Here is a 27,809-nt window from a genome sequence, read left to right as displayed (position 1 = left end):
ATGAGTAATGGGTCTGATTGTTCTTGGGAGAACATCCAATGTTTGGAACTGACCACCAAAAAAAATTTTTTTTCAGCTCCACCCACCCCCATCGCCCCACCAGAGTTACTGGCAGTAGGGGCCACCTACCTTTGGATCAAACCCAATGCCAACTCGATCATTGGCGACGGGCCCATCATGCTGAAAGAGGTGGTGTACCGGACTACCACAGGCAACTGGGCAGAGACCCACATCGTGGACTCCCCCACTTACAAACTGTGGCACCTGGACCCAGACGTGGAGTACGAGATCAAGGTTCTGCTGACCCGACCTGGAGAGGGGGGAACCGGTCCACCAGGCCCTCCTCTGGTCACCCGCACCAAATGTGCTGGTGAGTGAAAGTATTTTGCTCACTAACTGATTAATTGGTTAGTTGGTCATTTGACTGAATGATTGAATGGTTGGTATTGTATAAATTTGTGAGCCTTCAAAATCTTTTGCATATTCTGACCATTCACACAGTTTTATATATATATATATATACACACACACACACACACACGCACGCACGCACACACACACACACACACACACAAACTCCATGTAAACAGAAAAACTTAGGCCTAAATGTTGGACCATGCTTCTAATAATTGGAAAAAAAGATAAGATTATGACAAAACTCAGGATTTCCTTGAATATTCTAACTGGGTGAACTATTTTTAACTTGTGACTGTTTGAGATAGCTTATGCCCAATTAAAAAGATAATGGTTAGGTAGCCTGAGATCATTTCTGGGCACTCGTAAGCAGAAGAGATTTCATGATGATAGTTTGGTGATTAGACTCACTCACTTATAAATTCTGAGTCAGCATTTATAAGACTTACAATCAGTAGTGACAGGCACAATACCCCTGGAGACACTCAGGGTTAAGTGTCTTGCACAGGGACACAAAGGCCTTTACTGCTAGCACCCTTTTTTTGTCGGTGGCCAAAAACCAAAGACAAGTCAAGTGTGCAAATTGATATTGTAATTAAGGTCCAGGCTGGGTTGAGTAATGTGTGTTGAGTGATGTGCTCTGTTTTTGTTTTCAGACTTACACTTTTTTCTGAAAAAGATTTAGACCTAGAATTTGGCTCACACTCAAAATTCTCCACGACATTAGCTGGTTGATTGACGGGAGTGCCATGTTGCCGCCATATGACCACCACGAAACTGCCAGTTGTACAAAAGATTCCATTTTCAGTCTGTCTGATCATTACTCTCAACCGGCTCTTTTGATGCATGTTTTGGAAATGAGGGCTTGTCAGTCTGTTGCAACAGTTGGGGAGTGGAGATGTCCTGTAGAGAGCCCAGAAGAATTTGAAAAAAGAAGTAAAAAGTTGAATGTGCCACTCTTGTAGCTTTCATTCCAAAAGTTACAACTCAGCATCTCCTCCGAGATAAAGGGTTTAGGCAGAAGTTCCTTTTGAATCTCTACATTGCCACCATTTGGGCTGCTGATGCTCATACAGCCGGTGGAGGGAATAAAAAAAAAAAAAAAAGTTCCCCCTGATTAAAACTTGCAACGAGCGTGCCAGGAATCAAGCTAATGATGATTGAGACGGGAAGAACGTGCGCGTAGAGCAGGGTCCGTGGGGAGAGGAGCGTAGTTCGGGGGCGGTGCAGGTGGTGGGCTGTTAGAGGGTCTTACCAGATTTACAGCAGGGTGGCATTTAGGGAGGAGCAATTTTCAGCCGCAATTATTGACGGGTATGGTATGTGGCTGTGGGGGGTGAAAAAGGCAGATTTGATATGATAAAGTGACAGATGATCAGATGAGACGAGCAGGGGGGGTAAATTGAGGAGAGCAGATGAGCTCATCGGTAGGAAGCTCGTCTTATCCAGGTGAGCGAGGTGATGAAGGAGCCGAGTTTGTCAGCACTGACACTGCGGGGAGCTTCACTCATCTGCAGACTCTCTTCTTCTTTTTCTCCGTCTTTCCTCCACTGGCTTACGGTGGCTTCATATCCCACTCGAGTGCACACAGACACCTACAGATTCAATCACACACACACACAGTCGCATACACAGTGCAGTACACTGGCTTCTTCTTTTCCAATATAGTGCTGATGAACAGGAAAAAAGAACGTTGTCAGGACTTTTTTTTTTTCTTGAAACTGCGAAACTTAAAGTAATTTAGAGAAGCAGGGAAGCAAAAGCAAGAGAGATGGAGGGAGGATGTGTATTTGAATAGAGATTGCAGTAGCTCACCCTGACCTTCTGTCCCTCTGCGCTGGTGCGCTGTATTATGTTGTGTATGTGGTGTGCAGCTGGTAGCAACTCACGGCTGCTGCTTTACTCCAAATCCTTACAGGCCTGTTTCAGGGCACTATGGGGCCTTCAGGCAAAAGGGACTGATGTTAATATGTGTAGATTATATAGGTGGTCAGATGAAGTGATTTTCATTGTGGTACACTACAGCACACGGTGCACACAACGAAATGTGTCCTCTGCATTAAACCCATCAGCCTTAGTGAGCAGTGGGCAGCCATGACAGGCACTTTGATCAGTGGCACCTCAGCTCGGGATTCAAACCGGCAACCTTCTGATCACAGGTCCGCTTCCTTACACGCTAGATCACTACTGCCCCAGTGACACCACCTGATCACATGGATGGAAAAATATTACAAAAATAAACAAAATTCCAAAAACTAGCCATTTCCAAAAACTAGCCTTGTGAGGGATATTAAAATGAGCATCCGACAGTTGGTCTAACGTCACTGTGTGCCATTATTGACGAGAGTAGTAGGTTGTTATGAAATAAAATAAAATTTTCTCTCTGTATGTATTTCTATCTTGCTGTAATGGTGTTAATTTGGGGCAGTGGTGGCCTAGTGGTAAAGCAAGCACCCCAAGGTGCCACTGAGCAAAGCACCGTCCCAACACACTACTCCCCGGGCGCCTGTCATAGCTGCCCACTGTTCTCTAAGGGTGATGGTTAAAAGCAGAGGACACATTTTGTTGTGTCACCATGTGCTGTGCTGCAGTGTTTCACAATGAAAATCACTTCACTTTCACTTGTGAGCAGTAGTTTGTAAATGGTCACTCATTCAGTAGAGCCAGCGAAGGCTCTGACTTTAAAAAGGAAAATATATTACAGGACGGATTAATGGTTGTAGGGATAGACCTGCTTCGCCTACCTGAGTGCACCGTGGGAGAATCTTGGGCTAATTCATTTGCACCCTGCTCCCTTGGTCAAGTTTATCACCCCAGAACCTGTGCAGTGTCACCATAACTGGCCTCTCTCTCCTCGTATCAGCCTTCCGCTGAGCTTCTGCGGCTCCTCGGCCCTCCCAATTACGGATTTCACATTCCTGAGCTGCAGTGGTTCACATTATGCTAATTTACCCACCCCAGTTCCAACCATAAGAAAGCGGTTCCTCTTCCAGACGTCCCTCCAGGCGATGGTATTCATTACGAGAGCGCTGCAAGGACGATGAGAGCGCCTGTGTTCATAGTGTCGCGCAAAGCCTAGTCGGATGCGATGCAATAATGAAAAACAGGAAAGATCAGGCAGGGGAAGGAAAAAACAGCCTCCTGAAGGAAAATGTAATCAGGAGACGGCGCGCGAAACGCAATCAATTGGGACCGTTCAGAGTCAGGGTTCGAGATAGCAGGCATGCTATGCAACGTGAGAGACTTATGACTGGGCTAATGCCTTTGGCGTGAGTTAATAGCGAGCAATATTACAGACACGGCAGGTTTTAGTACATTACCCCACTATTCTGCGGCGCTCAGCAGGTCAGATTTGTGGGGAGTTGCATCCCAACTGCCCATACCTTTTAATCATACCCATAGTTCTAAATAGTGTGGCTAAAATAGCAGTGATTGGCTGCATTCAAAATACAAGCAGGAGGCAAAAGCCTTGTCACAATTTGTCTACAACGGCACACTGAGGACGGACAGGCCTTTCATTACCGAGAAACGTTGTTTATACCCGTGTTCCGTCCACGACTCGTGTGTGAGAGAGCGTCTGGACCCCGCGATCGATGCGAGAGCAGCTGCCTGTTTTCATCATATCAGACTCAGCCAGGTGGCTCGTAATGGCGGGGTGATGTGGAGAGGTGGTGTTTGGGGGGTGGTGGCGAGGAGGTTGGAGAGAACGGGCGAAGGGGTGAAGCGCGGCAGAGAGAACATGTGTTTCTGAAGTGGCGCCAGTGTTTACCTGTCAGACGCCGCTGCGGGGGCCCGGGGGGGGCTGAGGCGGGGAAGCTGATTGGAGGAGACAGGTGCAGCAGGACTGCACTACGGCGTACTCCTGGCGCCGCTTCTCCTGGCTTCACGCACCGGAGGCACCTGATGACCTGTCAGGGTCACGCCGCGGCCCCTTTCACAGGCTCCAGGATGCTCAGCTGCACAATTGTGTGCCACAGCAGCCCTTCACCCAGAAGACCATGCAGAGCCCCCTAAGCACGACACATTTTTCTTTCCATAATCTTCTGTCGCTGCAGCCATTAAGGCTTTTTGCTTGCATGAGAAATGGCTTATGCATACAGAATAACAATATAATTATACTTATACCTCATACTACATCAATGTTTTGCTGTATCTAAACAATCCAATAACAATTTGTTGTAGAAATTGATTTAAAACAGTTTTTATTGTACTTTCCCCCCTTATTTTCAGTATATTTGCGATGTTGAAACACACGATCCCAATTCAGACCTCATTTTCTATCCAGTCAGGCAGTAGAGATGTGCACATCAATTAATCAGGTACGGCTTATCATTCCATTCAGCCACCCAAGCTTTGAATGTGGAACATTTAGTGCTGGCCTCCTTCATACATCCCATTCATTCAACAGGCTAATGAGATAAAATAAAATGGCCTTGTCAGATACAAAAAAATGCATTTCACCCAAGTTGTGTGCTAGGTAGGGTGCACTTTTTTACAACAAACCTCAAAAAAACACCACAGTGAAAACTTCAGGGAAAGTAGCAATGAATTATATAGAACTTTGACACAGTTTATGTTTACGCGCTTGTGCTTCTTCATTGTCTGGTATGAATGTCTGCGTACGAGTTGGCTGCTGTGTACTTAATCACGTCTTTGCTTTGCTTTCCGGTTTGCCTGACGAGTCACTAGCAAGTCAGCCACTACATTTTCAGTTGTATTCACTTCCATAAAACCCACAATGTGATCCTGCACTAATATACGGCTAGAGGTGACCTAGTGGTTAAGGAAGCGTCCCCGTAATCAGAAGGTTGCCAGTTTGTATCCCGATCCGCCACGGTGCCACTGAGGTGCCGCTGAGCAAAGCACCGTCCCCACACACTGCTCCCCGGGCGCCTGTCATGGCTGCCCACTGCTCACTCAGGGTGATGGTTGGACACAGAGGACACATTTTGTTGTGTCACCGTGTGCTGTGCTGCAGTGTTTCACAATGACACTGACTTCACTTTAACATTACACAGCCCTTCATAAAAGGCATAAATGATACATCAAAAGTAGGTGTGTCATAAAATGTTGATATTTAAAAGAGACAGTTCACATAAGGCTTGTCACAATACTGAAATTAAAAACTCACTACAATACTAAGGATGGTGCTCGATACTTGATACTTTTTTTGATACCACGGGGGGAGAAAAAAGAAACATGGAGTGATTTTGTTTCAAATGCTTTGCTGAATTTGCTGCTCATTTTGGTTGCGACACTTATTGCAAATAGGTTTGTCCACATCTTCTGGTTTTCCCTGTTCATCTGGTTCATATGTGAAATATTTCCAGACAGTGCTCTAGCTTTTTACATTCTCTGTCAGACTCGTTGCTGCAGAACTAAAGCTGGAGCTGCCATGTTTAAAGTGTCTCTCATTTAAAACAATGGGTCGTCCAGGTAGCTGTTGTCAGGGGACATTTCCGTGAACCAACGTTTAAGTATCATTACATCGATACCAGTGCTAATTGATATAAAACTCCACAGTAAATATATTTGTTCACAAGTCTAGTTGACATGCATACAGTTTGTTCAATTAATCTGGTGTTTATCGTAGTCAGAAATCACTGGACTTTAGGAGAGGGCAAGGGGGTGACATGGTTACCTTGATCACCTGACCTCTCGGATTAAACCAGACAGCTCCGTTTAGTGGTGCATCCTTATTTCAGTCTGAATATGGACAAGCAAAGCATACACCCTCATTCATATCCTCTGTGAGGTCTGGTCCATGAGATGGACGTGACACAAATTAACCAAAGATGGACAGTGGAAATGGAGTAGTTCAGTGTGTGCATTTATGCGGTTGGCAAGATGCTCAAACATGCTTGTTGTGTAACTACAATGTGTATACACGTGGATGCTTTCAGATGCCCAGAAAGTGGGAATATGATGTAAGCACACACAGTTCAGAGCGTTTTTGGATGCATGATCTGAAATTTCAAGAAAAAGTTGCCAACGTAACTATTGAGGAAACCTAAGTAGTTTGCATTCAAATGTGCATTTCCATCTTATTTACTGTCATAAACTGCAGGGTTTTTTGTTGAAAAAAATTAAACAAGATAAAATGACCTTGGTCCCACATTCACAGTTTTAAATATGCATTATAGCAAGTTTAAGTGATTCTTGACAGTCCTAATATATATAGAAACGTGTTCATCTATAGGAACGCAGCCAAGACTGCATACTTACTTGTATAAACTGCACAGAACGATGTTGAAGGACTTTTCTCTCTGGCACTGTTATTTGAGCTGTTGTGAATGAACAGGAATCTGCCGTACCTTTTCTCTACTGTGGTCAGGATGGATGGCGGAAGTTGATGAGTGGGTGGATGCCCCGCTCCTGGCTCGGTCCAGAGCGATTTGGCTTTGGCTGTTATTAATGGAACACACAAGGATGCGTGGCTTTTCATCACCGCCTTCGCTTAATCTCCCGCCGCCATCGACAAGGATGACACAACCCCCTCGGTTTTGACACCCACCGCCTGCTAAGACTTGTTAGGAGGTGGACTTAAGAGCCTCCTAATCCATTTTTCTTCGGTGTGAGTGATCTATAGTCTATAGACCTCCGCTTGACTCCCAACCAAACCGGATTTATTATTATTATCCTTCCTCACAGTTTACCGTAAATCTCCCGCGTGCCCCTCCCTACTGCGTTGGAAGATGAAGGTGATAATGTGCTGCTGCTGTGTGTGTGTGTGTGTGTGCACATGAGAGAGGTATTATAGATGTTATTACTGTGTGCTTTAATCTTGGTGTGTGTGTGTGTGTCATTTGTATTTCTATCCTGTTTTTTAAAGGTTTGTGTCTGTAGTTCTCCCATTGGCTCTGATTTCCTGAGTAGGATGTCAAGACATGAAACAATTTATGTAGTGAATCTTCTTATACATCTGTGTAAGAATTGACAAATCTGTGTTTTTCTCCCGGTCAGAGATCTCAGGAGTTCCACAGCACGTTCTAGATAAAGCTACAATGTACACAATCCCATAAATAAACCGGATGGATAGATGACCCAGGTCAGATGTTTATCTGAATTATGTTCTGTCGATATCTTGAGTCACCAGAATGCGTAACCTTTGCTGAATTGTTTGTTTCTGGTTTGATGCCTGTGAGGAAGCAGATTATACTGAATGGGGCTTTTGTTTTGCTCATTGACAAGTGGGACCTTCATTGGCCATGTTGTAATGCAGATAGGGATGGTGGTCCTGAGGACACCTAAAGGAGAACCATGTGAGTCCAAGATCATCAATCATTTGTAGCTCGAGGTGTCATGATTTAGCGCGATGGTGCGGCAATAGACACAACGGCAACAATAACTTTGATTTATTTATGAAAGAAAAGCACTTTAGAAAGACCAAAACAATACCAGTGTGAAAAAAACACATAAATCAAAGACGCTCAGCTTCTGTGGTCAGCATACAACCGGCATGCAACATACAAGATATGTATTTATAATATGTAATTTTATATGCCAAACATGGGTGAGTGCTATTAGGTAATCAAAAGAGACAAGACAAGACCCGGGCTCAAACAATCAGGGTCAAAAGGTCATGGGCCGGGAGTTCCCACCCAATAGGGCATGGTCAGGTTCCCTAGTCTTTTGTATGGACTGCCCACCGGGCATGTTATTGATGAGTAGTGTTTATTGGTCAACCTAGTATTTGGTGATACAGTTTTTTTTATTGTGAGGTTTACTGTTGGTTCTGTAATATTATTCCATTCAGCTATATACAGAATTAAATAATATGCAGGTTTTTTTTTTCCCCTTTTCCTCCTGCTCCGCCACCTTCATTCTTTTACTTTCTCGCTTCCCCCCATCCGCTTCTCAACCACACAGACATAGGACACACATCAGGGGGACCTTGGGGAGAAATGATAATAAAATTCCCTTGATCCGGATTGGGACGAGCTGTGTGTAAGATTTATCACTCTTTAAAAGACCTCCTCAGCTCGGTTAATTGGTTGAATATTTATGGAGGACGGTCTAATGCCTCTCCTGGCGAACGTCCTCAGGCTGCTAGACTGAAGCAGCCTGCAGATGAACAGCACCGTCTGACGACTACAGATTTCTCTTCCACGTGAAGGCTTGCTGACGAGATGGCCGACTTTTTGACCTGATAATAATAGCTTCAGAATCATTCGGATGGCCGACTGACTTGTGATTAGCAGCACGAAAGTGTGATTTGTGTTTTTGAGTGGTGCAGAAGTCAGTTACACCAAGCAACTATAGGGGGAGCCCTGCAGCTGAAATATTTCTTCTGGTATTTAGGTTTTCATGGAAATGTGAATCACAAAGAATCATGATACCTAAAGGATCAAATTCAAAGCACAGATGCCTTTTCCCTCAGGTATTACGACTCACAAAATTGTATAATTATACAATCATAATTTCAAGATATTTGGGTTGCCGAATGCACAACTTACCTGAATCATTAAGAGTGAGTGCAGAGTCCGGAGAGGGAATTGGGACGAGTCCATTTTAATTTCTACATGCAGGAGTAGCTTGACTTGCAGGCATCTGGCTGTGTTAGTCCAACATTAGTAAGAACTTTCAGGCAGGCTTTCACAAAAAGATGGAGAATTGAGACACATACTTTCATGCAGTAGCTCTGATAAGTTGAGCTGTGGTGAAGGACTGTGGTGAATGCACCATCATACTCCACTCAACATTCACAGACTTTAGTTTTGAGTTTCTCAGACATGCGGCACTCTATATAATGAGTGTTTTTTTTTTTTTTTTTGGTGGCCTTTGTCTGCATCATGTTTGAACACGGTAGACGAATAAAATGGCCCTGAATGTCACTGACGTTGTCTCGGGCTGCCTGGAGCCACACAGCCTCGCGGCATCATTACAATCAACAGGTTTCAAAAGCCCTGAACCCGGTTACGGCTGAGCGGCGAAAAATGACTCTCTCTGTTTAGACAGCCAGTGCACGGATGGTTCACGGAGCACTGAGGAACACAGGGCCACCCACTTCAGCAGAGCCGGCCGTCCTGAATAGCTCTGTGGGGGGGGGGGGTTAAAAGCCTGGTTGGGGTGCTTGGAAGTAATGAGCGTGCTTCAGGATACACGTTTATATATATATAAAAAAAGATAGACAGAGGGATTCAGGTGTTCCCCCCCACCACCACCTTCTGCCCCCCCTCACTCTCCCATTTTCCTTTCCAAGCACATCTTCTGGCTGCCTTGACAGACAGCAGAGAGCTGTTGAATTATGCACAGGGGCAGGTTGCGGTGACACCTGAGTCTGTATGTGTGTGTATATGTGTGTGTGTGTGTGTGTGTGTGTGTGTGTTTGAGGACTACGGTTCTCCATCTGAGAGAACAGGAGAGGAACCTTGTTGTTCCTTTTGTGACTCCTTGCTCTGGAGGGCACATTTTTGGGGAAAAAAGATTGAATGGAGGGAGAGATATGAACATTACTTCCATTCCCTGTGGGTGTGTGGGTGTGTGGGTGTGTCTGTCTAAAGCAGTGGCTGTGTAAATTTGTTTGTTAATAGTTTTTCATCTTTATCGGTTCTGATAAAAAATAAAAACATCCTCTCATGTCTGCGTCGCTCCAGCACAGTCAGTTATCTTTACTCACTAATCCCTTTGAAATGAATGTCTGTTTTGTGGGACAATCTGAACAGGAATTTGACGTGAAATGATTGGATTTGATGAGTGTCAGAGATTGAGGTGGGATTAAGTTGCTCTATCCTTCAAATGGTTTGAGCGTTAATATATGTGTACATATTAATTATATATATATATTATATATATATATATATATATATATATATATATATATATATATAAAATCTTGTTTACATGTGTGGTCTGCACACACCATTGTTTGTGGAGACCACATGCTAATGAAAATGTTCTATTTTCTTACATTATAAATTCCTGTAGATATTTACCATCATTATTTTTGGCACTCAGCCAGTACAATTGAAAATGTCAGTCGCAACATTTGGGATAGTCAAAATATTTAAAATATGTCCTCCACTGTAAAGAAAGTCTATATGTTGGTGATAAAAATGGGCAAAACAAATCCTTCAACTCCAAGCACATCCAAATTGTGTGGAATGTGTGAGGTGCCAATAATTGTGGAAGACATTGCATGCAGCAATAGTAGATCAGTCCCACAATTGGTCTTGAAATTCTTTCTTATTCTGAGCATCCTTTCTTTATGAGGAGCACCTATTGTACTTTAGAAGCAGCCAGGTTCCTCTAATGGACTCTGACATAATCAAATAATGCTGTACCAACAGTCAATTTGTTTACCGCATTCTTGGAATGAAATTATGTGGACAAACATCTAATTTTGTCTCAGCTTTCAAAATGCCTGTAACACACCAGAATAAAAGCCCTCAGATGTCTTGGAAACGTAGATCTCTTGGGATCATCCATAGATTTTTTTTTCTCTAGGTTATGGGTTTTTGTGGAATGCGTTTTGTGCTTATAAATCAAACATTGACGTCCAAATGTTTACTGCAGGAGACAATTCTAGAAGCTTTTTGTGTAAATGATGCCATCTATCCCTGAGTAAAAGGCTTCATTAAAAATGAATAGCATTTTGGATATTGTTTTTCCATGCAATTGTTCTTTAAATCCAGTGATTTGTTGCTCTTATACAGAATTTTGGCCATTTATAAGAACGCATCAGAGTGAAATGTCTGAAGGGGAATCCTCACGCTGACGCAAAAAGAAAAAAGAAATGTAGAGAGAGCGAAGCAACATTCTCCAGTCCAAAAGACAGGATTAAGCATCAGGAATGCTGCTCCTGTGGGATTTTTCACTTGTGTTATCTCACCACTGTGTAGCTCAGCTACTGGCAGAGCCAACAGCGGATCAGCCAAGCAGCCTCTGGTTCAAGGGGATGAGAGGGTCATGTGAAGATGAAGGAGGAAGTCAAATGGCGGACAGTAGCAGAGATTAAAATACTCAGCTGCTGTGGCACAGGTCACCAAAGTGGGTTAAACTGTTCCGAAATCACATGGCTGAATACACTCCATAGTCAAAAATATTCATTTTGTTGCATAACCTTCATTTATACTACACTCTGCTAGGGAAGAGGCAAGTGGATGAGTCATTATTTCAAATTATTATTTTAGAATTACAATATATCTGAATTACATTATATTATGAGTTTTATTAGCAGGTTGTTTTTCTTCATTCTTCAATCTTGCTCACCTTTTTGTCATATGATTTACTTTTAATATTAAAGGTGACTGTGTACTTTACAGTTGCTATGACTTTTGTAAGATGGCTCTAAAATATGGAACACCTCTTTAGATTTCTTGTAATTCTTAATTTAGTACAAAAATGTACAATATAATTCCTGGTCTGAATATTACAATGAAAATATGCATGCTCATGTTTCTTGTGAAAATGTCATGTAATTTGGAAAAGAAAAATCAAGAGAATAATATAGTATCAAAATGATCAGTTGTCACATATGACCCACCACAGCACACGGTGCACACAGTGAAATGTGTCCTCTGCTTTTATCCCATCACCCTTGGTGAGCAGGATTTGAACTGGCAACCATCCGATTAAGGGTCCATTTTCTTACCTGCTATGCCACCACAGCCCCCCGTTATTCCATAATATGGAATATGTGGAATAAAATTTCTGCAAGTGAAAGACACAAACTATCCGTGTCTAAAATTCTCAGAATAATCAACCCTTGAAGTAAATAACGAAATAAATAAATGTATGTAAATTGCGTGCCTTTGCTTTGCATCTTGGTGGTAACAAGCAGGATATTCTGCAGGGAGCATCGCGTGGTGGAAGAGGAACCTCATAGCTGGGGGTGTCGGCTAATGAACTTCGGATAATTTGGAGAGTCTGATAGCAAAAAATATCCTAAAGGACGGAGCGCAGCGAGAGCAAGTTTGGTCTCTGGTGAGACAGCTGCCACTCTGCAGCTCCCCCCCTCCTGTGCTCCAGATTTTAAAACGGGGTCTTAACAAGCTGCCCAGTGATTGGCCCATATCCTTCCAAGTCATGCAGGCCTTCCTGCGTTTCTCAATAACTCACATGGAACTAGGTACAATAATAAGACCAGATGATGAGAAGACAGTGGAAAATTGCCTTCCTCTGTCAGCGTGCCCCTCTGCAATGAGCTTTTCATTTGACATGAGGCTCCAGCTCGCCAGCGCTGAGCGAATGGGTGTTTATTTGTGGCTATTTTTTTTTTTCTTTCTTCCTCCCCACCGTCCTGCTATCAAATACGTTACCTGGTCCGGCTTATTTGTCCCGAGAGCCATCAGGATCCAATTTCTCCTTCATCAGAGGCCCGAATAGTCGAGCGAGTGCAGACTGTGTTCTTTACGATGGGTTCACGCCATGCTAAATGGGCTAATTTCCTCTAAAATCAGATACATCCATAACAGGGAGTTCGACCAGTTCCCTCGGCTCACTCCCTATCAGTGGCGACGTTGGGAATCCAGAATGAAATAATGGGGGCGACACTGTTCAGAATCCATCACGTTCATGTTTGTGTATGTTTGCATAAATTTCAGTAATTGATTCTTATTTCTATCCAGATGGGCATCTTTTCTTTTCTTTCTTCCATCCCTGGGTCCAGACGTGTCCTTCATGTTTTGCAAGTGAACGCCGTGCAGACTGGATTGTTTGATGTGCCCTGTTTATCAAAACACGATGCCTGTGAATGGGTCCATCAGTGGCGAAATTACCCGCAGAACTGTACGAGAAGCAGTCAGTGGTGCCCAGCAGGAGAGTGCTGTAATAAGTGGGGGCGGCCGCAGCGGTGCCCGGGCGGCGAGCATTGCCCGGCGATTGGAAGGGATGCATTAAGGGAATAACTTGGGGCTTAATTGCCGGATTTCGTAATTGCTGGCTGGTGAATTGTTTCTAGGCAACCTGCCTTAGACACAATCATCTCGGTTTTTAGCGGGGAAAGTGGAGGCTCTTCTGAGCAAAATGATAGTGCGGGAGTTTGAGATGGAGGCTGGATCAGAGAATGGAGGTTCTTCTCTGTATTTGAAGGCGATGCATTCTGGGAAGGTGAATCGCTGTGGAAGTCTGTTATTTGGCTTAATTTAACAAGCACTGTGGTCTTATCTATAATTGGTATTATCATTATCATTATTTAAAAGAAGGTGCAGATGTGCCCGTCTGATAGTCTTCTGTGAAGATGTTCGGATTTTATTCAGGTAACAGTGAAGACTTTTAGCAAGCACCATGACAAGAATGTGATGTTGGAGGGAATGAGCTCCAAGGTGGGCGTCCATCCTGCGCACACCAGTGTAAGGGTGCACTACATAATTCTGTGGGAATTAAGCCCCTTAGAAGTTGGTCCCATCCAAGGACACGCCCATATTGTGTTACACCTGCTCAATCCAGACCAAAACACCGGCTCTCGAGGACACATCAGATATCAGCTTGAATCTGTAAAGTGCAAAATCTAAGGGAGGTGTGAATGAAGGGTGCTCAAAGAAGGAACGTTCTACAGACCGTGTCTCGTTCTTTGTCCTCTTTCGTTAGGCGGTTTTTCAACGCCATCATGGCTGCGTTTCCCTGCATTTTCACTCAAGTCACATGAATCACTTCAAACGTGCCATGTTCTGTGTACGCGGATGTTAATAAGCTCAGAAATCAAACCGACCGGACTGTTGAAATATGTCTGGTTGGCACTTACAGCGAGCCAGCATCTGTCAGCGCGAGCCGAGGGTGTTCGTTACTCACACTCGAGCTCATTCTGGGCGACGCGTTACAGCCGGCCTCCGATTGCGGATGAAGATGCAGGCGAGTCGGACCGTGCGCTGGATAGGAGCTGACAGAAGTGCGATGTTCATTTTCTAATGGTCTGCGGCGTGACATTCTCATCCAGTCAGACGTTTTTTTTTTTGGTTTTTTTTATCCCTGTGAATTGTTTTCAGGAGACTGGGCCTGAGCTGAAGTTGAGCCCACTGTAATTTGCGCTGCATTCAGATCCACCATCATTATGGAAGCAAGAGCAGTTATGTCGTGTCAGATATTTTCAAATCACTGAGTAACGTAATTAGGACTGTTCTGTTGCATTTCTTCTTTTTTTTTTAGCACCTACGCAAATAACTTTTGTGGAGATAATAGCCTAGGTTTGCTGCAAAGGCTTACGTTATAACTGTTGCCTTGGAGACTCAAAGATTTCATTGGCTTCATGATTCATGCATAATAAGAGGCTGTTTGCCCTTTGCAATGAGGTCGTTTTAAAAAGAACGAGCTGTGGAACTCGTGGGGGAGGAATAACAATATTGTAACCTTTGCAGCGTTTGATTAAAACGTCAATTAAAATTTATGTCAGGAGCGCCACGCCATTAGGCATGGGTGCAACAGGGGTTCTAAGTCACCACATATGACTTTGGTGAAAATAATTAAAATCAATGACATTCCCTGCATAGCTGTGTCAACACTTTAACTGCCGCCGTCTCATTATTCCTCCTATTTGAAATGAAAATGAACCAGACCGAGTCAGAGTTCACTTAGCATTTTTAATGGCCCTGGAATACACTAAAGTCAGTCTCTTTCTAGGACAGATGAACTGAGTTGGCACTAAATAAGATTTAGTGCACGTGGCACGCTCACTAGTGAAATTTTGGATTAAAGGGATGATAATGTGCATGTTTTATTCCTGGACGTACCTAAAATATATAGGCAGGTGCAGTCTTTGAGTGGCCTAGAATAAAGAAGGAAGTACGTAGTACTTGTGGCACTAATAAAGAATCATCTTATCTTATCTTATCTTAGGATAGTTAAATAGAGTGGGTGGGATCGGTACGGTGGGTGTCCCAGTTGGGAGGGTCCTTCAGATCTGACCCACATCAGGGTGTCTGATGAATCCAACATGTCCTGTTATTCATTGTGTGGATTTTTCATTGGATTTTTCATTGTGTTTTCATTGGATTTTTATTGTGTTATTCATTGTGTGGAAAACACTTTTAAGTCACATGTTTCTTCAAATAATCTGGGTGATTTTATGCTGAATTAAGATGGTTTGCTATGTGCTTTGGTAGACTTTTAAGGACTGACACATGAAGCAAAAGATACATTTAACATGTCCTTTTTCCAGATACAGTGGGGCAAAAAGGTACACTTAAACTTATATGCCTTTGGGAAAATACTTCCTTCTGTCACTTCCTGTTTATTTACAGTTTGAATAGTATTAGTATTATGGGTTGTATATAAAACGATGAAGAAAAATCCAGATTTTTGTAGTGTTCTGCAGAGACAGTGTGTTTTATATTGATTCCCGTAGAGGATTTCCCTTCAGTCCGGCCTACCCCAAAAGCCCTGTGCAAAGATGAAAAGAGGGGTGAATTGAAATTCTCTCCGCAAAAGGTCCTGCTGAGGGAGAGATATGGTGCCAACAACGGCAATAAAGTGAAACCCTTACAAGCCATAAAAGCAAGATTCATTACAATTCATTAGATCCTCCTCACCTAATTTCATTTCGGACACCGGAGTCATTCTGTCCGCTTTCTTCAGCGCCTGAGCGACCGCATATTTTAAACCTGTATCAACAAAAAAAATGAACCATTATACATAATTTAATCAGGCCACCTCTGTCGATTCTGTAAACTCAGGTCACTAGAATCATTTGGATGTAAATATTCCGCCCCCTCAGAAGACCCTCTTGCTGCTCTCGCATGGGCCCGGGCCTCATTGAAAACCCTCTTCAGCTTCGCACTGTGGGGCCAAGCCTGGCCCATTTCACGACCAATTACAGGCTTACCAGGATATACAGATACATACAGGTCCTCTAATGGACATCCCCTCCGAGGCTTCATGAATGTAAGTGCTCGTTCTTGGCGCTCTGGAAAAAGGGCCGGGGGGTGTCGAGATCTCTCCTCCAGCCGCGTTGGAGGCATCATGATCCTCATTGCGAGAACTCATCACCGGGGGAGGCTGAGAAAGAGTTGTTTTCTTCCAGTGGGGCTAAATTATTGGAAGGACTGCAGGCCTGATTGATTCTGAGGGAAAAGGGTGATTGCTTTCTCAGTCTCGGTCTCTGTTGAAGGGAGCATAATAACGAGAAGGATCACTTGATACAGGGCCTCTTTCTTCCACGCCGTGTGTGTGTGTGGGTGTGTGTGTGTATGTTGGGAGGATATGAAGGCGAGTCTTTCTTCAGTCTCCACCTAACCCTGAGATTGCTTTCCTCCCTTTACTTCCCTTTTTTTTTTTTCTCCCTTGTTCTCAGGTGTTCATTTGAGAACGCCGCTACGGCTCTCTTTCTTCTATTTCGTCCCTGTTTTCCCGCCTTGTTATTATGGCTCCCCCCTCTCACTGTATCCAGGCGCTGCAAACTCCCTCATCTACACACTACATCCGTTTTATAGCCCTGTGTGTCCACAAGTGATGATTGGCCACAGCATTTGGGGAGGAATTGAATTGTCTCACACGCGAAGCCGCCCTGATGAAATGGCCCGGGCCTTGGGCTTGTGTGTGTGTGTGTGCATTTGTGTGTATGTGTGTGTGTGAGTACGTAATGCATGTTGAAGAAATTTAGACATTTGGAAATGGAACAAGCCGCAGTTGAGCGTCATGAAACAGTCTTTATTTCAGCCATATCTTATCACGTCACCGTGTGTGTGTAACACACTGTACTGGGTAAAAGTCAGCAACAGACCAATATAATGAAAGTTGTTTTTCTCAGCGATTTTGCGAACGGAACTAGAAAACCTACATCAAATATTGATAAATTATGCTCTTATAGTTTATAGCAGAATTTTATAAAAAAAAGACCAAAAGCTCTGTCATCCTGCTCTTCTCTGATGTCCAGTTCGTTGTCCATCTGCAGACTTTTACATGTAGGAGGTCATGAATATGTTTACGGAGATCATCCTTCAGATCTTCTGGCAGTTTTCTAGACATCAACAGTGCATGTGATATTAAATGGAATTTTTTGTGTGTGGATTGCTCTTTTGTAGTCCTCTGATCAGTTATAGTTGGGAAGATCTAAACATTTTCACATCTGCCAGAGGCTCTTGCACAGTTCTGCGTGTACACGGCAGCACGGCCTAACCTGCTCAGAACTGTGACAAATCAGTCGATTTCCCCATCTGCTGCTGCCGTTATTTACTGTTTTTAAACTAGACCGTAATGTAATTTACAGTTACAGAGGTGGGATCTGTTCGCGGCTTTATTGATTCTGGGGGGGGTGGGCACCTGCTTGAAAATGAGGCATTTTCCTCACGGTAGCAGTTAGCCACAGGACCGGGGCCCGCTGGGTAATTAAGGCAACATTTGTACTCTGCTTTGCTCCGTTGGGCAGACGCTCTAATTGTCCTGTGTTAAACGTGTGACCTGGTGGTCCTGAGTGGACCGCCAGCCAGGAATATTTAGCAGCCAGGAAGTGCACATCACTTTTGACAGCCCCTGCCTCGGCCGCCTTAATAAACAACACGGGTCCCTTGGGGGCTGACGACTGTGTGTGTGTGAGGTTGGTGGGTACGTGGTTGACTCTGTTTACTGCCGTAACGTGGGCACCCCAGGATTTCTCATTAAGTTGAATTATACTGAGGAAGCAGGGAATGATGGAGACTGGCTTTATGGTGGGGGGGCATTTCACATTATCCGAAAAAACGCACCAAATGCTCTCAACACTCTTAGACGAAATGTCATCAGCCCCCTTAAATTCCTTCAGAATGTTTTTTCTCCACCCCGCCTGGTTCTCAATGGCTTATAGTGTTTTATAGCTCCATATCTCAAAAGCAAAGAAAAATATATATTATATAGTATATTGGGAGTATAAAGCCCAGGGTTGCAAATGATCCATAGGTCTTGAATGGAAGTGAGGGTGTGTGTTTCTTCTTCTTCTTCTTCTTTTTGAATGCCAGGTTTCGACTGATGACACATTTCATTGTTTGCGAAGGTGACATTACTCTTCACGGCACCATTATGTAAGGGCCGCTCGATAGCATCTCTTTCTTCGGCCCACCACCAGGCCCAAGCATTTAGACTCCATCCCAGGCAACAGATTAGAGTTTATCAATGGCCATGAATAGTGCAGCAGTCGCTGGGTCACTCAGACAAAGATGGTCATCGCTTCTCCAGTGTCTCTCCCGTGCCAGCCTGTCAAATGCTTTGAAAGCGACCAGGGTCGACCCGTTGCTGTCGGTGATCTGTAATGTTTGTCGGAATTAAAGAGCCGAATTCTCAGAGCGACCTCGACCATCAAAGTGAGCTGGAAAAAAGGGTCTTTTTATTCATGTCTAGTTGTTGCTCGTCTCGTCTGTAGACAGCTGCCCTTTGAGGACGACACAGACCAGTGTTTCTGCTTACACCATGACCACTGGAGGGGGAGGCAATGCCCTTAAAAATCCTCTCCAAAATCCTCTCCCATCATACACAGGATTCTTCTGTCATTTACTCACCTCATACTGCTACCTGAAGAAAGAGCAGACGTTCTTTCTCACTGTGGTTTCTGCCCATAAGCAGTGGTTTCTGATTCTTTTTATTTCAGTATTTCAGTGATAATGTCTACAATCAGTGAAATGGATTATGAACTTAATGGTCAGCATGGTGTTCAACTGTGACCCTCATCTGGACAGTCGGGTTGAAACTGGCATGATGCTTGAGGGTATGGGTTATGAAAGTGAAGTTCACAATCTTATATTACATTCTAAAAATAAAAGTAATTATTGAGGGTTGCTATATTTCTTTCTGTTGACATGTAAAGAAAAATGTAAGCAAATTATGCAAGGATGCTAGTATGCTAGTTATGATCAGTATCCCTTTTTATTGTTTGCACATGTAAACATCATATTCCAGTTTTGGAAACCTTTTTAGAAACAGAGCTCTTATCTTGGTTTGTAAAAACATGGTTGAATTTACGTTCTTTTTATACCAGTTTTTGAACAGTACACACTACCTGTGCAAGTGAAGCATCAGGTCAGGTCAGACTATGCAAATCCAAACAATGGCGGTCATAAAAGCATCCAACATCTAAAGAAAAATGATGCAATTGAAATTGCGGCTGTCAATATAAAAGGTTTTTTAAATGGGAAAACGCATCAGAATTCTTTACTACTCAGCAACTGGTAAGAAGGAAGCTATTATTTCTCATGTTGACAGGGAATGAATTACCAGAATTCTCTGGGTCCATCTACAAGACATAATCCAACTATGATCCAGACTGGAATAAGCCTATTAAATGACTAAACGTGTGTGTCAGACTGTGTCTAGTCATTTAGTTATATACACCACTTAAAAAAAATAAAGGGAACACAAAAATGAGACATCCTGAATCTGAATACGTTCCTGTATGACCTCCCTACAACACCTGAACATGCTCCTGATGAAGTGGCAGATGGTCTCCTGAGGGACCTCCTCCCAGACCTGGACTAAAGCATCCGCCAACTCCTGGACAGTCTGTGGTGCAAAGTGGCATTGGTGGATGGAGCGAGACATGATGTCCCAGATGTACGTGCTGAAACATGCTGAACGTTTGAGCAGACACATGCGCATTTGTGGCCTGCTGGAGGTCATTTTGCAGGACTCTGGCAGTGCTCCTCCTGTTGTTCCTTCTGCTGGGTTGTGGCCCTACTGTGGCCACCTCCGTGTCTCCTGATGTACTGGCCTGTCTCCTGGTAGAGCCTCCATGCTACGCTGACAGACACAGCAAACCTTCTCGCCACAGCTCGCATTGATGTGCCATCCTGGATCAAATAAATCAAATTTTAAACACCAGGCTCAATCTCATTCAGTGCCCTGTCACTCATTTCTAACAATCCCTTCGCCAATCTCATCTAACCTGCGTGGAACATCGCAAACTTGGTAGTTTCTCATGGAGAACTTGTTTCTTTTTAAGCGACTGGAAGCGTCTCTAACCGGTGGGTATTATGCAGCGGGCAATTTGCCTCAGGCACAGCTTGAATGGGAATGAGGTTACGCAGTGGGTTCAGAAAGTCTCCCTGAGTTCTTAGACAGCCGGAAAAAGGAGCGAGTCTCTGCGTCTACCCTTGGTGTGGTGCTGCCTAATTAAAGCCCGGAGAAAGAAAAAAGAAAGTTTCAAACTTTTAGCGCCTTTAAGAGCTAAGTATCGGTTATGGTCGTGACAACACAGTCAGTAATTAAAAAACACTAAAGAGAGCGGCGCCAACATCTGTTCAGCGCCATGTTAATCCAATTTATTTAAGTCATGTAACTGCATGGGGCGGCCGCCTTCTGGGGCTTCTGACGTGCCTCAGAACACAAAAAGGCAAAAACCCTACCGGCAGCAGCAGAACGAGTGCATACTAGTGGAATGAAAGTTACAAATAATAACATTTTAATTGATTCATTTACTACAGTAAAAAAAAAAAAGTTTTTTTTTGTACCTTTGGCCTGTATATGGTACTTTATGACATCTCAAACTTTTTTATGGTTTTGCCATTTTCATGTGTGAATGGAAATGGACTTTTATAAGCAGGACAGTGAAGATGGCATTTCCTGGCAACTGCTCATGCACTTTGGACTCAGTTGGCGATAACCAGTGAAAAGGTTACTGTGTCGCATACTGAATTGAGGATAAAAAGCACAACCTTGCAGGATGACTACTGCAGTTTTTTGGGGGGCATGCAGAATAAAAATGTAAGCTTTTTTTTGTATGGGCTACATTTTCTCATGGGATTTTAGGCTAAAATGCAAGAAAATAGAGGAAAGTATAATTTACACCATCACTGTGTGCTTAAAGAGACAAAGACTTTGGCTTGTAGCATTTCCAGCTTTTTTCTGTCTCCTTTCTGTGAGCCTATTGTAGGTGACTATTGATATGTTTATTGCCTGCAATTTCCTCCTTGTTTTGGGTCGGGTTTGGGGACGCGGGGGTGTTGTTGCAGTGCGGGCTGCTGTGATGAATGTACAGAGTTGTCGGCAGGGAGAACCGGGGCGGCAAGATTGATTTCCATCCCATTTTCTCCTGAGCGGAGCTCCCCGAAGTCAGGGATTAATGAGGCCCCTCCGCTCTCATCGATCAGCGGACGCCGGAGCGAGACCTGCGCTTCTCGGTGCGCCGGCCGAAGGGATAGGGAGGCCACCCATGGCACCGCAGCCCACCCTTGCGCACTCTTCCCTCGGTCTGAGGGTCTCTGCACAGCCCCCAGCCCAGCCTCTCTCCCTCAGATGAATGAAGAGGAGAGCTTAAAACCACCTGTGGCATGAATTGACCCCCCATCTTCATCAAACAAAGAAAAAAAAAAGTTTTGTCAATAGTGTACAGATGTCACTGCTGGACCAATCTTCTTAGACCTTCTTTTTTGAAAAATCAACTCAGATTAGCTGTAGATTAGTGCTAATCAGGTTCCTGCTAATCTGGGATTTGGCCATTTTGGTTCTTCAGCATGATTTCTCTGCCCTTCCTTCTATAAAATACGCTTGCAGTCAACCAGACATCGTTTCTGTGTGTCTCTCCTGGATTTTTGCCCAGCGTTACTGCCCTTGATCTCAGCACTTGGTTGAACAGCCACTCGCTGCTGACATTTCCTTTGCCTAATGGAATTTTATTCCATATATATCTTTTTTGGTTTTCTTCATCCCTGTTGATATTATTTTCATGTATTTTGTGGGTCCCTTTTGTAGACATGATCTAGTAGGCTTTTCTGCCCTTTATGTCTAAGGCCCCTGATAGGAAACTGTAGAACCACTTATGAGATTTGCGTAATCTACAAGAACTAAGAAGACCTTGAGGGTAAATGGCATTGTGCTAACAAGCTTTTAGGAATGCCCATCTGAAGATGATTGTCCCAGTCATATAAAAAAGAGCTCTAAATATTTTTAGGATATTTTCTTTTGTAATTTTCCTTGTCCTGGTGTACCTTATATTTAGGACAGTATTAAGTGTTTTATGGGTTGTTTGCTATTGTGGGGTGAAATATAGAAATAATAAGATAATACAGAAAAAATAATAATACAAAAAATAGATATATTTTATAGAAGAAATTACCACATTTTTTTCAAGAAAGTACCACAATCTATAATAATGCAACATATTGGCAGGCACGGGTTTATGTCATCCAGAATGAAGAAATATCGTTCATCACTGAATTAAACACCATTTACACTTACAGCATCTATCAGACGCCCTTATCCAGAGTGACTTACAGTCAGTAGAAACAGGGACAGTCTCCCCCTGGAGACACTTAAGGTTAAGTGTCTTGCTCAGGGACACAATGGTAGTAAGTGGGATTTGAACCTGGGTCTTCTTTATAGGTGTGTTACCCACTAGGCTACTACCACCCACACCAACCAAATTTCTAGTTCAAGATACAGGTAGCTGGCAAACCTTTTTCTTGTTTGATATGTTAATGTGATTATATTGACTTTACGCTAGCACAGAAATCCCATGTAGTGTTTGAAACTTGTGCCCTTACTTGTTTCATCCATTTTTTTTTTTCAGACCCGGTCCACGGACCTCAGAACGTGAACGTGGTGGACATCCGGGCGCGGCAGCTGACCCTGCAGTGGGAGGCGTTTGGCTACGCAGTGACACGCTGCCACAGCTTCAACCTGACAGTGCAGTACCAGTACGTCTTCAACCAGCAGGAGTTTGCTGCCGAGGAGCTGATCCAGACCTCGTCCCACTACACGCTGCGGGGACTCCGCCCCTTCGTCACAGTCCGCCTCCGACTGGTGCTGGCCAACCCGGAGGGGAGCAAGGAGAGCGAAGAGATCGTCAAGCAAACGGAGGAAGATGGTAGGGGCAAGTGCAGCATTGTGTTCTCTGTATGCATCCATAAATGTAGATCTATTTAAATGCATGCATAAACATCCAGTGTGTAAACACATACTCGCACATGCACACACACACATATCCACTCATCCACTCACTCACTTATTTGTAAGTCATACATTCATGATTTAATCCAGAATGAACTAGATCATCCATGTGCATCCCCCTTTACAACATGCACACATGCTTGCATGCAGACAGACTATGCCACATTATTTGTTGAGAAATGCAGAAGTAGGAAATGAAATGTAACACCTTGAATAATTACTTAGCAAACTGGTGTGGTGTATGATGGTTGTTTGCTGCTAAAAGCACACTTGCATTTCACTGCTGAATTGAATACCGGACCCTGGAGGCATTATAAGTCTGCTCCCGGTAACATGGAATTTGATTCAATATGTGAGCGAACTGTAGCGAGGTCTTCTTAATTCGGCAAGTTCTAATGAAGGACATTTTGAAAGGACACTCCACTCACCATCAAGGCACTCACGGCATCAAAAGCTGTTTTGTTTTATTGAAAACGTGACCAACGCCGAAAGTTCCACAGAGCAGTTTGTCATAAGTGTTTCGAAAGCGGAAGGCGATGGGAGTGCAGCCGTTCGGCATTCAGCTTCTGCATGGAGCACCTGGTTACCGGAGAAACATTGTTTCCTTTCACTATGTACTATCCAACCTGTATGTAGCTGACATGACAAAGCTCACTTGAACCTGAATAAGCGCAGGCTGACAATTTTATTCTGTGATTCTGAAGAGTGATGGATGGAGACGGAGCGCTGATTCGCACAGTTCATTTAAAAATGGCCGTGCTTACCGCGCTTCATGCTTAAAGGCCTTTTGGAAAACTGCACATGTAGGTGCTGCTTTGCCCGAGAGCTTTTTTAAGTAAAGGTGATGCCGGCGTTTCATTTAACTACCTGTTATGTCCAGATTGTGGTTGTCTAATCGGTGCACAGAAAGCTCATCTAATCGCTGTTTTGACTCCAGTTGTTCTAGTTGAGTGTCTTATTTAATATTCTTTTTTTTGTTCTTTAAGTGCCAACCCTAGAAGTGCAGTAGAGTCTGAAACTTTAAGCTGATGAGTATACCATCCACATAGAGGAGTAATGGATACTGTGTTTCTTTAAAGTTTTCAAGCCTGTTAGCAAGAGTAGATATGCGAAGTATCGACACTGTCAATGCAGTAAAAATTCAAGAATTTTTGTTTTTTTCTTGTCAATATAGAATGCAAGGTTTCCTTTATTTATAATTGACTGTATCTTGTTTTTTTAATCAATTAATTACGTGTGGATATTATTAATGAGCATTATAAAACCACACATGGTTGTAAATCTGAACTAGACAACATCCAACCAGGTTGTCAGGATTGCCTGCAGCTGGGCTCCACACCGGAACTCAATCCTGACGCCCCATAAATGCCGGAAGTTTCCGCCCGTTCGGGGTCGCTGGCATTTTCGTGGACTCTCTGCACGAACTTGACCTGGTTTAGTTTCATGTGTTTTTGAGTTCTGGCAATCGCCACACGCCTACGGGTTAGTTTATGTTCTTTATTTAAGTTAAATTCGTTTTCGGCCACCGCGCCAGTCTTTATTTGTATTTCTTTGTTTATTGTTAATAAAACCCCGTTCCCAACATGTCAGACCTCTGCGCTTCCTTCCCCCGTAAGTCCGTAGTCGTGACAGAATGCCAGCGACCCCCCCAAAAGCGCAGAGGTAGAAAGCAGAGGAGAAGAAACGCCGCGAAGGACGCAGCCCGGCGCGGCGAACGCGGACACCAGGGGAGAGACGCGCCGCCCGTTCTGGTGGAGCGTTTTCTCCCCGAGAAGCCGTGGTACGCGGCGCCGCGTGATGACGTCACCCCCGGGAAACTCCGCGAAACCCGGAAGCGACAACGTCGGCGGGTGAGTGGGCGGAGCGAGGACGTTGGCGTCGGCAGCAGCGAGGAAGTGACGTGGGCAGCGAGCGCAGAAGATGCGACCCCCACGATCTTCGGCATGTCGAGCCAAGAACTCTGCGCTCTGCTGGCAAGGCTCCCCGTGGACTGGGACGACACGGACGACGACGAGAGCACGGGAGACGAGAGTTGGGCTCCGCCCATCGCACCAGTCTGCGATCGTCGCAAGGTCCGTGGGGACCCACGTCACTTCCAGGGGGGTGAGAAGCGGCAACAACAACGGCGGCGTTCCTCCAGCGAGGAGGTGGGCAGCCTCCAGCCCGAATGGCCAGAGTACTGCCCATGGGAGCTTATCGCGCCATGGGTCCAGGATGTCCGCAGGGTGGACGACCCTTGGAGTCACCGGTGGGAGGACACGGTTGGCGAAAGCGATGATGACGTGGATTTTCGGTGGGCGGTCGTTGCCGGGATGGCTCCGCCCAGCGTGCGCGTCCGAGATCATCGCGGCGTCCGTGATGACCCATGTGACTTCCGGGGGTACGAGGTGGACACGGACGACGACCAGGATGACGCCGTTTGGGCAGTCGGTGCCGGGATGGCTCCGCCCATCGCGCCCATCCAGGAGCGTCACGAGGTCCGTGGAGACCCACGTCCCTCCCAGCAGTGTGAGGAAAGCTGGTGGAAGAGGGCGACGGGAGGTCGCCAGCCAGCAACTGCGCTGCCGGGACTGCCTCGCAGGGAATCCTCCATTCCTGCTCCAGTCGCCGACCCGCCTTCCCTCTGCCCGGACGTTCCCCAGCAAAATGGCAGCGCAGCACCAGCGTCCACACCTGCTGGAGAAGACGTCCACCCCCCCTCCACACCACACACCTACCACCATCTCCAGCGACGTGCCCAGCCCCGTGTGGGACCGCCCAATTGTCCCGGGACCCTTCAGTGGGGCAGCAGACACAGACGAGATCACTACCATCCTCACGTGTCTGACTGGATCAGCATGGGGCTGGAGCACAACCCTCTGGCAGCAGGGAGAGACAGACAGGAGTTTTCGGGACTTCCAACAGAGACTGAGGGCGGAGTTTGATCGGCCTGAGCCAGGGATCGAACTCTGCCCCTCCACCACATCCAGTGCCAGTCAGGATCCGGGGCAAGAAGACCCAGCACTGGTGGGCGACGAGAAGGTCGCTCCTCCCGAGATCCAGGCTGTGCCCCCTGAGGAGGTCCCGGAGAGCCCAGAGAGGGAGCCAGACGACCCTCTCTTCTGTCTGTCTCTGTCTGTGTGTGTCTGTGTGGCATATGTGTCCGTATGTCGCCCCCACTTCCCCTCTTTGTGTCCACCAGATGGCGACCCAGCCGCGGAGCCGAACCCCAGGGAGGAGGTTCCTGACCCGAATGTGCTGGTCCAAGGCGAGGTGGACAAGCCCCAAGGTACCCCTAAGTCCAGCCGGGGGGGGTGCTCCCCCAAAGAATTTTTTGGGGGGGTGCAGTTCGGGTTGGGGACTCCTCCTGAGGGGAGGGGAGGTGGGGAAGCGATGGAGCTGGGTCCTCCGGTAGCCAGTGAGGAGGGCGGGCCAGGCATGGGCCTGCGTCTGCCTCCAGAGGGGTGGAGCGCCATAGAGCCCCCGGGTAGGCATGAGGACCCAGCTGGGACAGGCAGGAAGAGGGCCTGCTTGTCCCAACGGACGCAGAAGGGGCTAGCCGGATGGTCTGGCAATGCCCCCCCCTTGGCACCAGGGCCGTGCAGCGAGAGGGGCTGCATAGTCCCAGAAGGCACCAGCCTGGGGTGCCTGGAACAGTCGCCGGAGGCTCTGGGACAATCTCCCTGCGCGGTGCAGGGGGTGACACAAGACGTGTCAGAGGGGACATGTGGAGACAGGGCCCACACGTACCCAGATGGATCGGCCCTGATTATTGTTTCCAGGTACGGGAGTCCGGGGCCGCCATGCGGGACCACGCCGGGGGAGCCAGGCCGAGGGTCCGGGGGCCGCCATGCGGGACCACGCCGGGGAGCCAGGCCGAGGGTCCATCTTTATTTGTGCCGCCATGCGGGACCACGCCGGGGAGCCAGGCCGAGGGTCCGGGGCCGCCAAGCGGGACCACGCCGGGGAGCCAGGCCGAGGGTCCGGGGCCGCCAAGCGGGACCACGCCGGGGAGCCAGGCCGAGGGACCGGGGCCGCCACGCCTGACCACGCCGGGGAGCCAGGCCGAGGCACCGGGGCCGCCACGCCTGACCACGCCGGGGAGCCAGGCCGAGGCACCGGGGCCGCCACGCCTGACCACGCCGGGGAGCCAGGCCGAGGCACCGGGGCCGCCACGCCTGACCACGCCGGGGAGCCAGGCCGAGGCACCGGGGCCGCCACGCCTGACCACGCCGGGGAGCCAGGCCGAGGCACCGGGGCCGCCACGCCTGACCACGCCGGGGAGCCAGGCCGAGGCACCGGGGCCGCCACGCCTGACCACGCCGGGGAGCCAGCCCGAGGGACCGGGGCCGCCACGCCTGACCACGCCGGGGAGCCAGCCCGAGGGACCGGGGCCGCCACGCCTGACCACGCCGGGGAGCCAGCCCGAGGGACCGGGGCCGCCACGCCTGACCACGCCGGGGAGCCAGCCCGAGGGACCGGGGCCGCCACGCCTGACCACGCCGGGGAGCCAGCCCGAGGGACCGGGGCCGCCACGTCTGACCACGCCGGGGAGCCAGCCCGAGGGACCGGAGCCGCCACGCCTGACCACGCGGGGAGCCAGCCCGAGGGACCGGGGCCGCCAAGCCTGACCA

General features: G+C 46.4%; 1 protein-coding gene across 13 annotated transcripts in view; it reads left to right on the top strand.

The window, feature by feature from the left end:
* ptprt (protein tyrosine phosphatase receptor type T) overlaps nucleotides 1-27,809 on the top strand; it is a 223,199-nt gene that overhangs the window by 93,759 nt on the left and 101,631 nt on the right. For all 13 annotated transcript variants that reach the window (XM_028997567.1, XM_028997574.1, XM_028997573.1 and 10 more), the window contains 2 exons: nucleotides 77-370; nucleotides 22,817-23,113. In XM_028997567.1, the coding sequence (XP_028853400.1) occupies nucleotides 77-370; nucleotides 22,817-23,113 (591 nt within the window). The remainder of the gene's footprint in view (nucleotides 1-76; nucleotides 371-22,816; nucleotides 23,114-27,809) is intronic.

This window comes from Denticeps clupeoides, chromosome 12, assembly GCF_900700375.1.
Source record: "Denticeps clupeoides chromosome 12, fDenClu1.1, whole genome shotgun sequence".
In the NCBI taxonomy this organism is placed as follows: Eukaryota; Metazoa; Chordata; class Actinopteri; order Clupeiformes; family Denticipitidae; genus Denticeps; species Denticeps clupeoides.
This window is presented reverse-complemented; position numbering and strand designations above follow the sequence as displayed.